Raw genomic sequence first — 14,847 nt, forward strand, 5'->3', positions numbered from 1 at the left:
AGGTCAAATGGTAAAGGTGCCCCCTATCAATCCTCGACATGGTTCGATTGACTTCTTGTTTTTTATATTGTTTGCATTTTTATTTTGGTTTACATTTCTGACTTTTTGTCCTATCACATTTTCATCGTTTATTGTAGCCATTTAATTGCACTTCACCTAAGTTTACTTTATTATTAATAACTTAATTTTGTTTCTATTAACATACTTGTTTCTTTGGCTTATATATTTGACTTTCCCTATTTCTTTTATTCTATTTTCATTTATAGATATCATTTAAAAAAATATATTATTTATATTAAAATAGTAAACAATTCATTTACTTTGTGAATAATATTTTAGAGTATTTATTTATGATATAGTGACATGTAAGGTATTGTAATACATATGTAAAATTAAATAATACATTATATATGTATGTATGTTTAACTAGTTTTGATTTGAAAATTTTATAATTTTGATTAAAAAAATTTTTAGAATATTTTTAAAAATGTTAAAATTTTTATAAAACCTTTTATGAGTTGTACAAAATTACTATATATATTATTTAATTTTCAAATAATAATATTTTATTAATAGTTTTAATATCTATTAATATTTTATAAAAATAAAAAATAATTTTTTTTATTAATAATTTAATATTATAAAATATATTTATTGTGTGCCCCCATCAAATAATTTGTCTGGATCCGCCACTGTAGACATGAATGATTAGATAGGCCTATACTTTCGTAAACCCCAAATTGGCACATGTTTATTTTTCTTCTTACAATAATTGAAAAAAATACATTCAATAAATTGAGTTATGGGGACCATTCTATTTAATTATTTATTCTCGGTACTATTTTATTCGTACTTCACTAATAATAAACACTTTGGACTCTTTCACCAATACATACATTTTTTTTTTGAGAAAATATATATACATTCTGTTCCGAGTAAAAAATTCCATGTTTCTCGAGGTCCATCAAAAATTACAGATAAATAATAGGGAAAGTGAGAACTTTATTTTTCAAATTTAATATTTAGATATTGCTTGCAAATATTTATTAAACAAAATAATCAATTGTTAAAAAATTGACAAGTTTCCTTCAAATTTTTAACGATTAACTATCTTAATTATAACTCTGCGTAGTCAATAATTAGTAAACAATAAATATGCGCTTAAATACTAACTTATTAAATTTACCAATTGAAAATATTTACAGAATTAAAAACCATAATGCCTTTTTAAATCATAATTTAAAAGATTCTCAAGTTAATATAATCAATATACAAGATTTTTATTTTTAGATTTTGAATTTCTTAAAATAATGTACAAAACAATACAAATAATTATAGTTGAATCGTATTGTTGATGTACATCATGATTATAAAATCGAGAGCGATTTTATAATCATGATGTACATCAACAATACGATGCAACTGTAATTACTTTGTATTGTTTTATACATCATTGTAAAAATTCAAAAAAATATCTTCTGAAAATAAAATTTTTGTATATTGGTTCTATTTAACTTAAGAATCGATTTAATTAGGATTTACTTAAAAAACCATCTAGAGTGATTTTATAAACATGAAGTACATCAACATTTGGATGAAACTGCAGTTGTTTTATATGTCATTGTAAAAACTGAAAAATCTCATTTTGAAGGTAAAAAATCATATATTGGTTATATCTAACTTGAGAATCTTTTAAATTGTGATTTCTTAAAAGGACATGTGCTTTTAATTTCTCAAGTGTTTGCAATCGGTAAATTAAATATTCAAGTATTATATGCACATATTTATTTCTCAACTAATTATTATGTGTAAAATTATGATTAAAATAGTCAAACGTTCAAATTTGACAAAATTATTAATTTTATATTATTCGGTTAACAATATTCTTTTCAAATTTTTGCAGTCAAATGTTAGTTGATGAATATTATACGCAAGCAATATCTAAACATTAAAGTTGCCGATTGCAAAAAATCAGAGAATAAAATGCTCATTTTTTCTAAATAACACAACACATTTTAGCAGAAAAATGAATCTAACAAATTTAAAGCAAACAAATGAAACTGGAACATTTATAAAAGTTAGATAGATGATTCTTAATAAGGTGGGCAAGAAGTAAATATTATCAAAACATTTATTCTTTCTGTTCCAGAATGATCCATGTTTTAGAAATTTTATATATACTAAAAAACTATCTTAAATTTTAGATGTAATTATATTATTTTTTGTGATTAATTAGTTCTCGTAACTTTTAGCCAATCAAGTTCAATAATCACAACTCTTTTTTCGAAGTTTACAATTTTAAAATTATTACATACATTAAGAATATAAAAATGTATCTTCTTAAAAAAAATTTCTTAAACATAAATCTTTTGAAATAGAAAGAGTAGTATTTGTAATTTGCTACCTTAATAACAGAGTAATCAAATATTTTTATATTTCAAGCAACTTAAATACTTATTGATTATCTTGCAAAAAGGGTACAAATACAAAAGTCTATATTTTCCTATGTAAGTTATAATCAACCAATAAAACAGTAATACTGATTAGATACGTTTACCTTTGTTGCAAAACTTCATTAATAACAGAGTAATAAAGTACTTTGATATTTTTGGGAATGTGGTGATGTCGATGGGCACATATGATTAACATTGACCCCAAGCTATATAATCAATACATGTTTTTTTGACTCAACTATTATTTACTCGATAAAAAATTTAAATTTCAGTCGGTGGAAAATTATGTAGTCAAAAACATAATTCAAAAACATATTTTATAAATAAATAATAAATTAAAACAAAATAATAAAAATATATTACATTTATTGTCACTTAATTTTTTACTCCATATAATTATTTTACTAAGTAAAAAACTCTTTCTATTTCACTTAATTTAGCCAAACACATAAAAATAATCATTTTTATTAGTTTATAAAATTAGCTAAACATGAACATTAGCTATTCATTTAGGTACAAATTGTTGTTTTGTATCATTTTTTTTGTTTTGAAATTAGACACTGTTTGAATATTATAAATTTATGTGTGAGTTTTGAGTTTGGTCATTTGGGTTTGAATGAATTCGGTTTTCATGTATAGAAACCTAAAAATATCTAAATAACAAATGTATCTGAAACGGATTCGAATATTTGTATAAAAAAGAATCATATTACATGATTCGGTATAGGTCTTTTGAATATAATTAATTATATTACGACCTACAAAAATTATATACCACTAATTATGAAAAAATATCAATGTATAAAAAGTAAAATCCAATATCCTGTGTGGATGCCCGGATTATGTACGTTTATGTTTGTTGTAAAAACTTCGTTAATAACAGAGTAATAAAGTGCTTTGATATTGTTGACAAAAAAAAGTACTTTGATATTTATTGGAATGTGGTGATGTCGACGGGCACATATGATTAACATTGACCCCAAGCTATATAATCAATAATGTTATAAACATGCATGAATCAAATGTCAAAAATGACAGCACCGAATAACGAAAACTTCCTGTGAATATAATAAGTGTGGAGCCCACTGTCATTATGCACGCACAAAAACTTTATCTTTTTACTTCTATATATACGAACGTTTTCGTTCGATTGTAACTCTTCCCACACACTTCTCTTCTCCCTCTTTATAATAAACTCTCTCTATCATATATTTATCTCATATCGGTTTTATTTCTTTCTACGGGTATAAAATTTCGCTCTTATTTAAATTTCTCGATACTATAAAATTATAAATTATTTTATAACACATTATCAGCACGATCACTCTGCGATTCTGTAAAATTTATATGTATCATATTTACTATGCTATAATGGTTGGTATACCGTCGATATTATTATTAATAATTTTATAGTGGATGTTTTAACTATTATTATTTATCTATATTAATGCGGGCGGTATGTCGCCTCGTTAATAAACCTTGATTGCTAATTACACTATAATTATTGGTTTGGCTGTGCCGCCGCATAATTTATTTAATGTTATAATATCATCATAATATGATCGATATTTGTTTGTTTATTATATTATGATTATTATATAAATGTTTGGTCACCTATATCAAATATTATGAAATTTATGGAATTTGGTTGATTGATTATTACAGTATTTTCAGATTGATTTTCGGTTCACACGATTTAATCCCAACGGTCACAAAGAAAAAATTTCAAAATTTTTACCCTTTCAAACGGCTATGAACAGTGTTTTTCATCTATAAATACACTCATACTTCACTCATTACTTCATCCAAAACATTTCATCTTCTCTCAAATATTTTCAAATCGCTCCACTCCGGTTTTTCATTGCAAGAAAGATGATTCGCATAATTTTGGTTTTATGTGCAATTCTAATTTTTGCTTCTATGTACGTTCTTTTTATTGGAGAATTTGCTCCTGGAGAACTTACGCTTAATGTCGATTTACTTTTCTATGCGTTGTTTCTCCTTGTAATTGCGTGTATTATTAATATAAATGGTTCGTTTTAAAATTATGAAATTCTAATAAAATATATTATTTTTTGTTTTAGAAATTCAAATGGCAAATATCGAGAAACTTCAGTTTCCGGCTCTCGAATTAATTGGAGCAAATTACACGGCATGGATCACAAATATGGAGATTCATCTAGATTCGGAGAAAATTCTCGATACAATAAAAGAGGGAAATAAATCAGCTTCTCATGAAAAGGCTAAGGCGGTAATATTTATGAGAAAGCTATGTAAGTTGTACCAAGAAACTATCAAAGGCAAGGCAAAGGAAGTGAATCTTAATGAACACTTTGAGGGTACAACATCTACATACCTTGAGTCCTCCGACTTTATTGGAGATTTCGATGAGACCACTCATCAAGATGATTAAAATGCTTGTAGTAAACAAGCTCAATAATGCCCAGTGATGCCATAAAATTATTATTCTTATTATGTATTTCGATTCCATAATAATATTGTTTTTCGGAACAACTAATGTATACTATTGTGTGCTTATAATGAATGTGTAATTATAATATGATTACTTGTGAAATTTTATTTCTTTTATTAATACTAATTGTGTGTTACAGAAATGGATAATAAAGCAAATGAAATAACAACTAAGCAAATTGGTAAAGAAGTTTGCATACCAGATAGTGGTACAACACACACTATACTGAAAGATAAGAGATATTTCTCTACTTTAAAGTCAGCGAAAATGACCGTAAACACAATATCAGGTCCTACGGACTTGATCGAAGGAATTGGTAAAGCAAACTTTATGTTGCCTAATGGAACAAAGTTTTCCATAAATAATGCCTTGTATTCTCCAAATTCTAAAAGAATTTTGTTGAGTTTTAAAGATATATACCTTCAAGGATATGCACTCAGTCTGCAACTGAGAGTGGAAAGAAGTATATGTAAATAACTTCTAAGAAATCAGGCAAAAGCCTTGTACTGGAAAAGTTTCCAGAACTTTCTTCTGGATTACATCATACTTATATTAATGCAATAGAATCACATCTCGTGATCAAGAAAAATCCAGAAGATGTTATATTATGGCATGACTGTCTTGGTCACCCAGGCACTACAATGATGCGAAAAATCATCGAGAGTTCGCATGGTCATTCAATGAAAACTCAAGATATATATCAAAGTAATAAAATGACATGTGCTGCTTGTGCTCTTGGTAAATTAATCATAAGGCCATCACCAATCAAAATTGATAAAGAATCAACCAAAATTCTTGGAAAGGATCCAAGGTGATATTTGTGGACTAATACATCCGCCATGTGGACCATTCTATTACCTTATGGTACTAATCGATGAATCCAATAGATGGTCACATGTTTGTTTGTTATCATCTCGAAATATGGAATTTGCGAGATTTCTGACTGAGATAATCAAATTAGGAGCTCAATTCTCTGATTATCTAATTAAAAGAGTTAGATTAGACAACGCTGGTGAATTCACATCCCAAGCATTTAATGATTATTGTATGGTATCAGGGATTGAAGTAGAGCATTCAGTTGCTCATGTTCATACACAAAACGGATTGACAGAATCGTTAATCAAACGGTTGCAATTAATTGCAAGGCCATTTATCATGAGATCAAACCTTCCAACCTCTGTATGGTGACATGCTATTTTGCATGCAGAAGCACTCATTCGGATAAGACCAAGTGCGTATCATAGATATTGTCCATTACAGTTAGCATTTGGTAGAGAGCCAAATATCTCCCACCTAAAAATCTTTGGTTGTGCGGTTTATGTTCCAGTGGCACCACCACAACGTACAAAGATGGGACCACAAAGACGGTTAGGAATATATATTGGCTATGATTCTCCATCAATAATAAGATACCTAAAACCACAAACTGGTGATGTGTTTACGGCACGATTTGCCGATTGTCATTTCAACGAGAAAGAATTCCTAACTCTAGGGGGAGACAATAAACAAGTAGGAAAAGAAATCAAATGGAGTGTGCCATCTTTAGTACACCTTGATCCTCCTATGAAACAATCAGAACTAGAAGTTCGACGTATCATGCATTTACAAAATATAGCAAATCAGTTACCTGAAGCATTTGCTGATACCAAAATGGTAACTAAATCACATATAACAGCTGCGAATACTCATGCCCGTATTGAAATACCACAAAAATGTGGAACGGCAGTTGATACACGTGAATCAGGAACACGTTTGAAACGCAGTAGACCAATTGGTTCAAAGAATAAATATCCTAGAAAACGAAAGGAAGCTGAAAAGCATGATACTCCCAAAATAGCGGAAATATTTTGGAAGAAGCAAATTGTGAATCTAACGACAATATAGAGCACCATGAATCTGAAGAAATTCACGAAATTTCTATCAATTACATCCATAATGGAAATATATGGAAACAAAATTAGATGGGTGATATTGATGACATTTTCTCATACCTTTTAGCAAAGGAAATAAATGAAGAAATCGAAGATCCAGAACCAAAATCTGTATATAAATGTCAAAAGAGACATGACTGGATAAAATGAAAAGATGCAATTCAAGTCGAACTAGATTCGCTTAACAAACGAAATGTATTCGGATCTATTGTGCTCACACCCAAAGATGTGAAACATGTTGGATACAAATAGGTGTTTATCCGAATACGAGAAAAACGAGATTACAAGATACAAAGCTCGTCTCGTAGCCCAAGGTTTCTCTCAAAGGCCTGGAATTGATTATGAGGAAACTTATTCTCCCGTTATGGACGCAATCACATTTAGATTCCTGATGAGCCTAGCGGCCGATGAAAATTTAGAAATACGTCTCATGGATGTCGTTACGGCATATTTATATGGAACATTAGATACTGATATCTATATGGGAGTCCCAGATGGATTTAAAATGCCAGAAACATTAAGTTCCAAACCTAAAGAGTTATGTGCAATAAAACTGCAAAGATCATTATATGGCTTAAAGCAATCTGGACGAAAGTGGTATAATCGTCTCAGTGAACACTTAACAAAAGAAGGATACACGAATGATCCTATATGCCCTTGTGTTTTCATAAAGAAAACAACATCCGGATTTGTGATAATCGCGGTGTACGTTGATGATCTTAACATTATCGGAACTCAAGAAGAAATACAAAAGGCATCAGATTATTTAAAAGGGGAATTTGAGATGAAAGATCTCGGACAGACAAAGTATTGTCTTGGCTTACAAATCGAGCATTCTCAAAATGGTATATTTGTACATCAGTCTACATATACCAAAAGAGTGTTGAAACGCTTTAACATGGATAAGGCAACCCCTCCCGATGGTCGTTAGATCACTTAATGTTGAAAATGATCCATTTCGACCATCTGAGGAAATGAAGAAATACTTGGTCCCGAAGTTCCATATTTAAGTGCAATTGGAGCCCTTATGTATCTTGCAAATTGTACTCGACCAGACATATCTTTTGCCATCAATCTTTTAGCGAGATTCAATTCGTATCATACACGAAGACATTGGAATAGAATTAAACATGTCTTTCGTTACCTTCAAGGGTCAATTGATTTAGGTTTGTTTTATCCTGAAAATTTGAAAGGTCAAATGATTGGTTTTGCAGATGCAGGTTATTTGTCAGATCCACACAAAGCTCGATCCCAAACAGGATACGTTTTTACAATTGGAGACACCGCCATATCCTGGCGTTCTCAGAAGCAGACACATGTTGCTACTTCTTCAAATCACGCTGAGATCATTGCACTCCATGAAGCAAGTAGAAAATGCACATGGTTGAGGTCCATAAATCGACATATCCGATCAAGCAGTGGGACTAACGAGGACACAACCCCAACAATTTTATATGAAGATAATGCGGCATGTGTGACTCAAACGAAGGAAGTATATATCAAAAGAGATAGAACAAAACATATACATCTGAAATTCTTCTCATATACTCAAGAGCTCGAGAAGAAGAAAGAGATTGAAGTGAGATATGTCCGATCATGCGACAATGTAGCTGACCTCTTCACAAAATCACTTCCGACTTCGGTATTCAGAAAACATGTCCATAACATTGGAATGCGTCATCAGAAGGATCTATGACTACTCATTCGAGGGGAAGCTTACGTAGTTGTACTCTTTTTACCCTACTATGGTTTTTTCCATTGGGTTTTCCTGGAAAGGTTTTGAACAAGACAACATAGACGTTAAGCAAGAAATGATAGTGACACTGGTCTCCAAGGGGGAATGTTATAAACGTGCATGAATCAAATGTAAAAAATGACAGCACCGAATAACGAAAACTTCGTGTGAATATAATAAGTGTGGAGCCTACTGTCACTATGCACGCACAGTAACTTTATCTTTTTACTTCTATATATACGAACGTTTTCGTTCGATTGTAACTCGTCCCACACACTTCTCTTCTCCCTCTTTATAATAAACTCTCTCTATCATATATTTATCTCATATCAGTGTTATTTCTTTCTACGGGTATAAAATTTTTCCCTTATTTAAATTTCTCGATACTATAAAATTATAAGTTATTTTATAACAAATACATGTTTTTTTGACTCAGCCATTATTTACTCGATAACAAATTCGAATTTCAGTCACAAATTCGAATTGTTTTTATACTTTTTCTGAAAACCATAAATCCATTGTTTTAAACGCCTCGTCTGGCACGGTTCAGGAAAAAAAAAACTAACTACGAAAACGCAAATTTAAATATTTAATTAAAAGATCAAGGTCCAGTATCTCTTAACCAACAGATGACCCGTCACTCCATTTACCAATATTCGATTTGGAGAAGAACCGATAAAGATGGTGTAATATTGGAAAGAAGATCCCACGTCGGAAATATGAAAGGGACTTGAGTAATATATAAGGGATTTAAGTCAATCCACTAATTGCCAATTAGTTTTAAGTTAGAAACCCAAGAAACTTATCATGGTATCCGAGCGGGCCCAATACGCTGACCCATTAATCCGGCCCGGACAGTGTCCCGATCATCCCATTAGCTAATGGTCCATAGAAAGCTCAGTTCCGCCGAGATCGCTAGAAAAATAAAGCATGATTTCGGAGGGGGTATGATAGATTCTGCGAGATTAATGGTTATACGCACCATTATCTCGAGGGAGGGTATTAGAGAGAAAATCCCGCTTCGGAAATATAAAAGGGACTTGGATAATATATAAGGGATTTGGGTCAATCCACTAATTACCAATTGGTTTTAAGTTGGAAGCCCAGGAAACTTATCGTGTAACATTACATAATCAGATATAATCTCTGAATCCCTACCTGTTTCTATGAAAAATCACATTCTTTTTTGCAACTACTTTTTATACGATCCGATAAGATCACAGTTATTTTAATGTTTTGTGTAAATTCCTGTCTAGATTATATATTTGCCAAAGAAGGCAAAGTAGCACTCTTATGATCGTTCTTGTAACCAAATGATGCCGTGAAGATAAGAGACATGGCTAAAATACAAGTAATCATCATCTAGTCCAAAGTGAAAACATAATTATTGCTGATTTTACGTCGTGACCACTAGGTTTAGATAACAAAGTGTATAACATTAGTACTGTTATCAGTCAATATTAAACATGTTGATTAACCCCTTTTAATCAAAGCTGAACACAGGAATATACAAATCGTTTATGATCTAAACTATGAAATCTTATGAAAGGTTTACTAATAAATATATATAAAATAAATTGATATCAAGTTTCAAATATATATTTTATCAAAAAAAAAAGTTTCAAATATATATGAATCTTTTGAATTTTGAGGTATCACTGAAGTTTATATGCACCTGTGTGCCGAGGCGGACCTAGCTAGCTCCTGGTTCATCATTGAGAGAAAATATCGATCGACATCGGAATCATCAATATCTTTAATCTTGGGCTAAATAGCCAAGGAGGTTATGTCTTAGGGTTAAAGGAGGTGAAAATTTTCCCTCCATGATAATTAGTAACTTATCTAAATACTAAATTAAACTAAACAATGGTTACATGAATTTGGTTGCTTAAGTGCCGCATAACAAAAACAATGTTGCGTCCGCCATGGATGTGTGTACAAACCATGTCTCTTCCTGTAGAGATATCTTCTTCTATTGGTTCGAGTGATCTTTTTACGTAAATGACCATGAAAGGAACTACACGAAAGAGTTCAGTCAAGAGTATCCGTCCATCCTGTTGTGAAAACACAGGCAATGAAAAATGATGCCTACAACAAATGACGTAAACCAATGATCCTTCAGGCAAGTGAAAGGAAAAATGAGGAGTGGTTTTTTTCTCGCTTTATTATGAGGGAAGAGCGTTTCGCTCCGTCTGTTACGACAATCGAGCGCTCTCCTTTGTCTGTCAATCTTTTTTTAAAAAAATTATTTTTAAAATTATTTGTTTCAGAAAAAAACAAATGATGTAAACCAATTCAGTTTTCTTAACCAAGAGTCATGACTGTGTGTGCGCACGCCAATAAATCATGGGAGAAGTTTTCTCACCTGAGCCGGAACAGCCACAGAAAACTTGACCAATATTTCCTTTGGATCAAGAACTACAGAAAGCCTGTACAAGGCTGAACCAGAGAAAACAGTTGCAAGAACACACATTTCATAAATTTATGAATCATATATTAAATTATTTTTAATGAAATAATAATTAACTTTAGTTTATATATTTTTATATTAAATTATTTTGTGTATAAGAAATATGAATTAAAAAATATAATTAAATTTTGGATATATTTATTAAAATAATTTAACTTTAAAAGATAGAACTAGATACTATTATGAATAAAAACTAAACAACATTATATTTTATGTATAAAATCTACATAATTTATGTTATTTTAGTAGCATTTTATATTAAAATAATATTTTTATTTTAAATTAATCTTTTTGTGCACATTAAAATTCAATCAATCTAAAATTGCTAAATTTATTATTTTATCATTATTTTTTTAACAAAACAATTGAAATAGTAAGACATTAAAAAACCATGACGAAGCAATGAAACGCACCGTTTAGAGCCTGGACGATCTGAAAGAGGAAATCTTGTATCTAAGCTTGGGAAAGCGAAGAGAGGAGGGAGGAGAAGCAAGCGCACCTCTTTCGATCCAATCAAAGAAGAAGAAGAAGATGAGCGACGTGTTCGAAGGGTACGAGAGGCAGTACTGCGAGCTATCAACTAATCTCACCCGAAAATCCAATTCAGCTTCCCTTCTCCCCCATGGAGGTAGGTATTTCATCTTATAGGGGTTTCGTTTGTATTAATTAGCTTTGTTATCTGAGATTTGGGATTCAAAGTTTACATCTTTCTTTAGATTGAGCCTAAGAGTGGTGAATCATGAACTTTTTGGCAGATGATAAGAAAGGGAAGCTTGGTGAGATCAAATCTGGGATTGATGAAGCTGATGTCTTGGTAACTTTTACCATTTCACTTCTTCTTGTTTTTATTGTACACAAGAGACAAAGACGTGTGATAACATATAGGTTTTATTCTTTTTTTTTAAAAGATCCGAAAAATGGACCTTGAGGCTAGGAGTTTGCAGCCGAGTGCTAAGGCTACTTGTCTTGCTAAACTCAGAGAGTATAAGTCTGACCTGAACCAACTCAAGAAGGAGTTCAAAAGGGTTTCTTCTCCTGATGTTAATCAATCTTCCCGTGAAGAGTTGATGGAATCTGGAATGGCTGATCCTCTCTCGGTAAACATCGATCCATTGCTTAGTTCTCTGCTATGCAGAGGAGAGTAAACTTAAGTTAGTCTTTCCTTTCCAGGTTTCTGCTGATCAAAGAGAGAGATTGGCAATGTCCGTAGAGAGGCTGGACCAGTCTAGCGACAGAATCAGAGAGAGTAGAAGGACCATGATGGAGACTGAAGAGCTTGGTGTCTCCATTCTTCAAGATCTCAGTCAGCAGCGCCAAACCCTCCTTCACTCCCACAGCAAGGTATGGTCCTAGACAATTACAGCAATAAAAGTTACTCTATAGTATCAAAGCAACCATAAAGTTCAATACCTTTCCTATTTGATTGCAGCTTCATGGTGTGGATGAGGCCATTGACAAGAGCAAGAAGGTCTTGACGGCTATGTCGAGAAGAATGACGAGGAACAAATGGATTGTTACTTCAGTGATCATTGCTCTCATTCTCGCCATCATCCTCATCATCTCATTCAAACTTTCTCATTAATATACTCAGAGCCATTTGTGTATAAGATTGTGGTACTTTCCTTTGTAATGGGCTTGAATCTCTTTGTCTCTCCAGCAGGTTTCCACTTGTATGACCCAAAAATGTGTTATGACATGTTTTTTACATATTACTATTACTAGTGGTACATACATGTCCTCTCTCTGCTGTCTGAAACTGAAACATTTTCTCTAGTTTAAACCATCAAATTGGCCCAGCATTGAGGCCAACAAATCTGAACAAAAGCAAATCACAATCTCCAACAACCAACACAAAAGCATAAGAACACGAAGATCAACATTGTTAAACAGACAAACTCAACAAGCCCAACACTACCATATCCATAGTCTCCAGCTCAAACAGTTTCTCTATTGCCATTCTCAAACAAAACAGTTCAGCTACAATCTATGTAAGAAACCAGACGATCCACACTAAAGAGAAGGAGAAATAAAGAACAACAGAGCTGAGCTTACTTGGACTTGGCCTTCTTAGCAACAGTAACCCACATACTCTTGGACTGAACGAACACCCGTCCTCCACTCAGAATCAATGCTTAGCGTCACCTCACGCCAATGAGAAACAAGATATGTAATCCCCTGCTTCCACTCGTTTTCCCCTCCAAACTCTGTTTTCTCTATTCAGTTTTTTTTACAATGAAAAGAAAATAACAGAGTTAACGTCAACGACAAAGGCCATATAAATTGCCATCTGTACTTGACAAATAAATAACCGGTGCGAACCGGGTAATTGCCATGGGTGTAGACATCTACTTCTGGATGATTGAGACAAGGCATTGCTTAGACATGGTCTGGTTTCGGAGATAGTAAAACAATGAGCTCTAACGAAACATGAAGTGTTTGTAGGACAATTAGAAGAATCTAACGAACCAAACAAGAAGTTTTTTTTTTTTCTGTTAGTGTTTGGATGTTTTCAAGGTTTATAAATGTCAGAAAGCTAAGAAAAAGAAAAAAAGAACTAAGAAGGGTTAGGGTTTATATTATTGAGCTTTTTTTGTTTAGTATGCCTCACTTGTTATTATTGGTCCCTTGCGATATAAGTAATGTAGGTATATTATAGCCTGATGGGTCTATGGATCGATGAAATATCAAATAAATATGGGACGGTCCCTACTGAATTGTAGGTATTCTATACTTCGTTTTCGATGCTATGCAAGCTGATTCTTATTTTTCGAACCTCTCTTTGGTATCCAACTCATTCTAAGTTATATAGCTTGTAACACACGTCTCATATGAAACACACTAGAATCGGACCTCTCTGAGCGCTGATTCGATGCAATTGACCCCTTTTAATAGTTATATGGTAATCAACTTTCTGCCTTAAAAAAATGCAAAAGCGCTGGAAAAAGAAAACATTCAGACTCCACTCCACTCAAATGTTACATATTAAATTTTAAAACACTCTGATCTATTCTATTAAGTCAGGATCACGACCAATTGATAAATGTTATGTCCAACTAATTATTTCCATGTTTTACTCTTTCAAAAATGAAATACAACTCCTTATTTTATGTAACTGTATATAATACTCTAGTTTAACTCCATATTTCTTTGTGAAGTGGCAATTTAATAACCACATATTATTTCTAAAATCAACATTAATTATATTTAAACTGCTTTTTATTTTTTGACAGTTTTTACACGAGCCTAATAATAATGGTATATATAATTTATATTAAAATATTTGAAGCTGATTGACTCTATTCAAATCTGTCCATTTATGATTCAAATATGTTTACATTGATATAAAAGCATTCCCATTTACAGTTTATAATCATATTTTACATATATTTTTAGCAAAAATACAATTGAACATCTATTCTATTAAATCAGGATCACGACCAATTGATAAATTTTATGTCCAACTAATTATTTCCATGTTTTACTCTTTCAAAAATGAAATACAACTCCTTATTTTATGTAACTGCATATAATACTCTAGTTTAACTCCATATTTCTTTGTGAAGTGGCAATTTAATAACCACATATTATTTCTAAAATCAACATTAATTATATTTAAACAGCTTTTTATTTTTTGACAGTTTTTACACGAGCCTAATAATAATGGTATATATAATTTATATTAAAATATTTGAAGCTGATTGACTCTATTCAAATCCGTCCATTTATGATTCAAATATGTTTACATTGATATAAAAGCATTCCCATTTACAGTTTATAATCATATT

The 14,847-nt window shown here is 31.5% G+C and overlaps 1 protein-coding gene across 1 annotated transcript; it reads left to right on the forward strand.

The window, feature by feature from the left end:
- Nucleotides 1–11,429: 11,429 nt before the first annotated feature.
- Nucleotides 11,430–12,777, forward strand: LOC125581717 (vesicle transport v-SNARE 12-like). Its single transcript, XM_048747629.1, has 5 exons — nucleotides 11,430–11,690; nucleotides 11,818–11,876; nucleotides 11,971–12,159; nucleotides 12,233–12,403; nucleotides 12,492–12,777. The coding sequence occupies exons 1-5, from the start codon at nucleotides 11,594–11,596 to the stop codon at nucleotides 12,642–12,644; spliced, it is 669 nt and encodes a 222-aa protein (XP_048603586.1). The 5' UTR covers nucleotides 11,430–11,593; the 3' UTR covers nucleotides 12,645–12,777.
- Nucleotides 12,778–14,847: the final 2,070 nt, after the last annotated feature.

This window comes from Brassica napus, chromosome C2, assembly GCF_020379485.1.
Source record: "Brassica napus cultivar Da-Ae chromosome C2, Da-Ae, whole genome shotgun sequence".
Classification (NCBI taxonomy): domain Eukaryota; kingdom Viridiplantae; phylum Streptophyta; class Magnoliopsida; order Brassicales; family Brassicaceae; genus Brassica; species Brassica napus.

Bases quoted from the DNA above. Each gene is read 5' to 3' on its own strand.
- LOC125581717 (XM_048747629.1), top strand. From the start codon at position 11,594: ATGAGCGACGTGTTCGAAGGGTACGAGAGGCAGTACTGCGAGCTATCA. The intron at 11,691-11,817 runs GTAGGTATTTCA...ACTTTTTGGCAG, and splicing joins TTCCCTTCTCCCCCATGGAG to ATGATAAGAAAGGGAAGCTT. The intron at 11,877-11,970 runs GTAACTTTTACC...TTTTTTTAAAAG, and splicing joins TTGATGAAGCTGATGTCTTG to ATCCGAAAAATGGACCTTGA.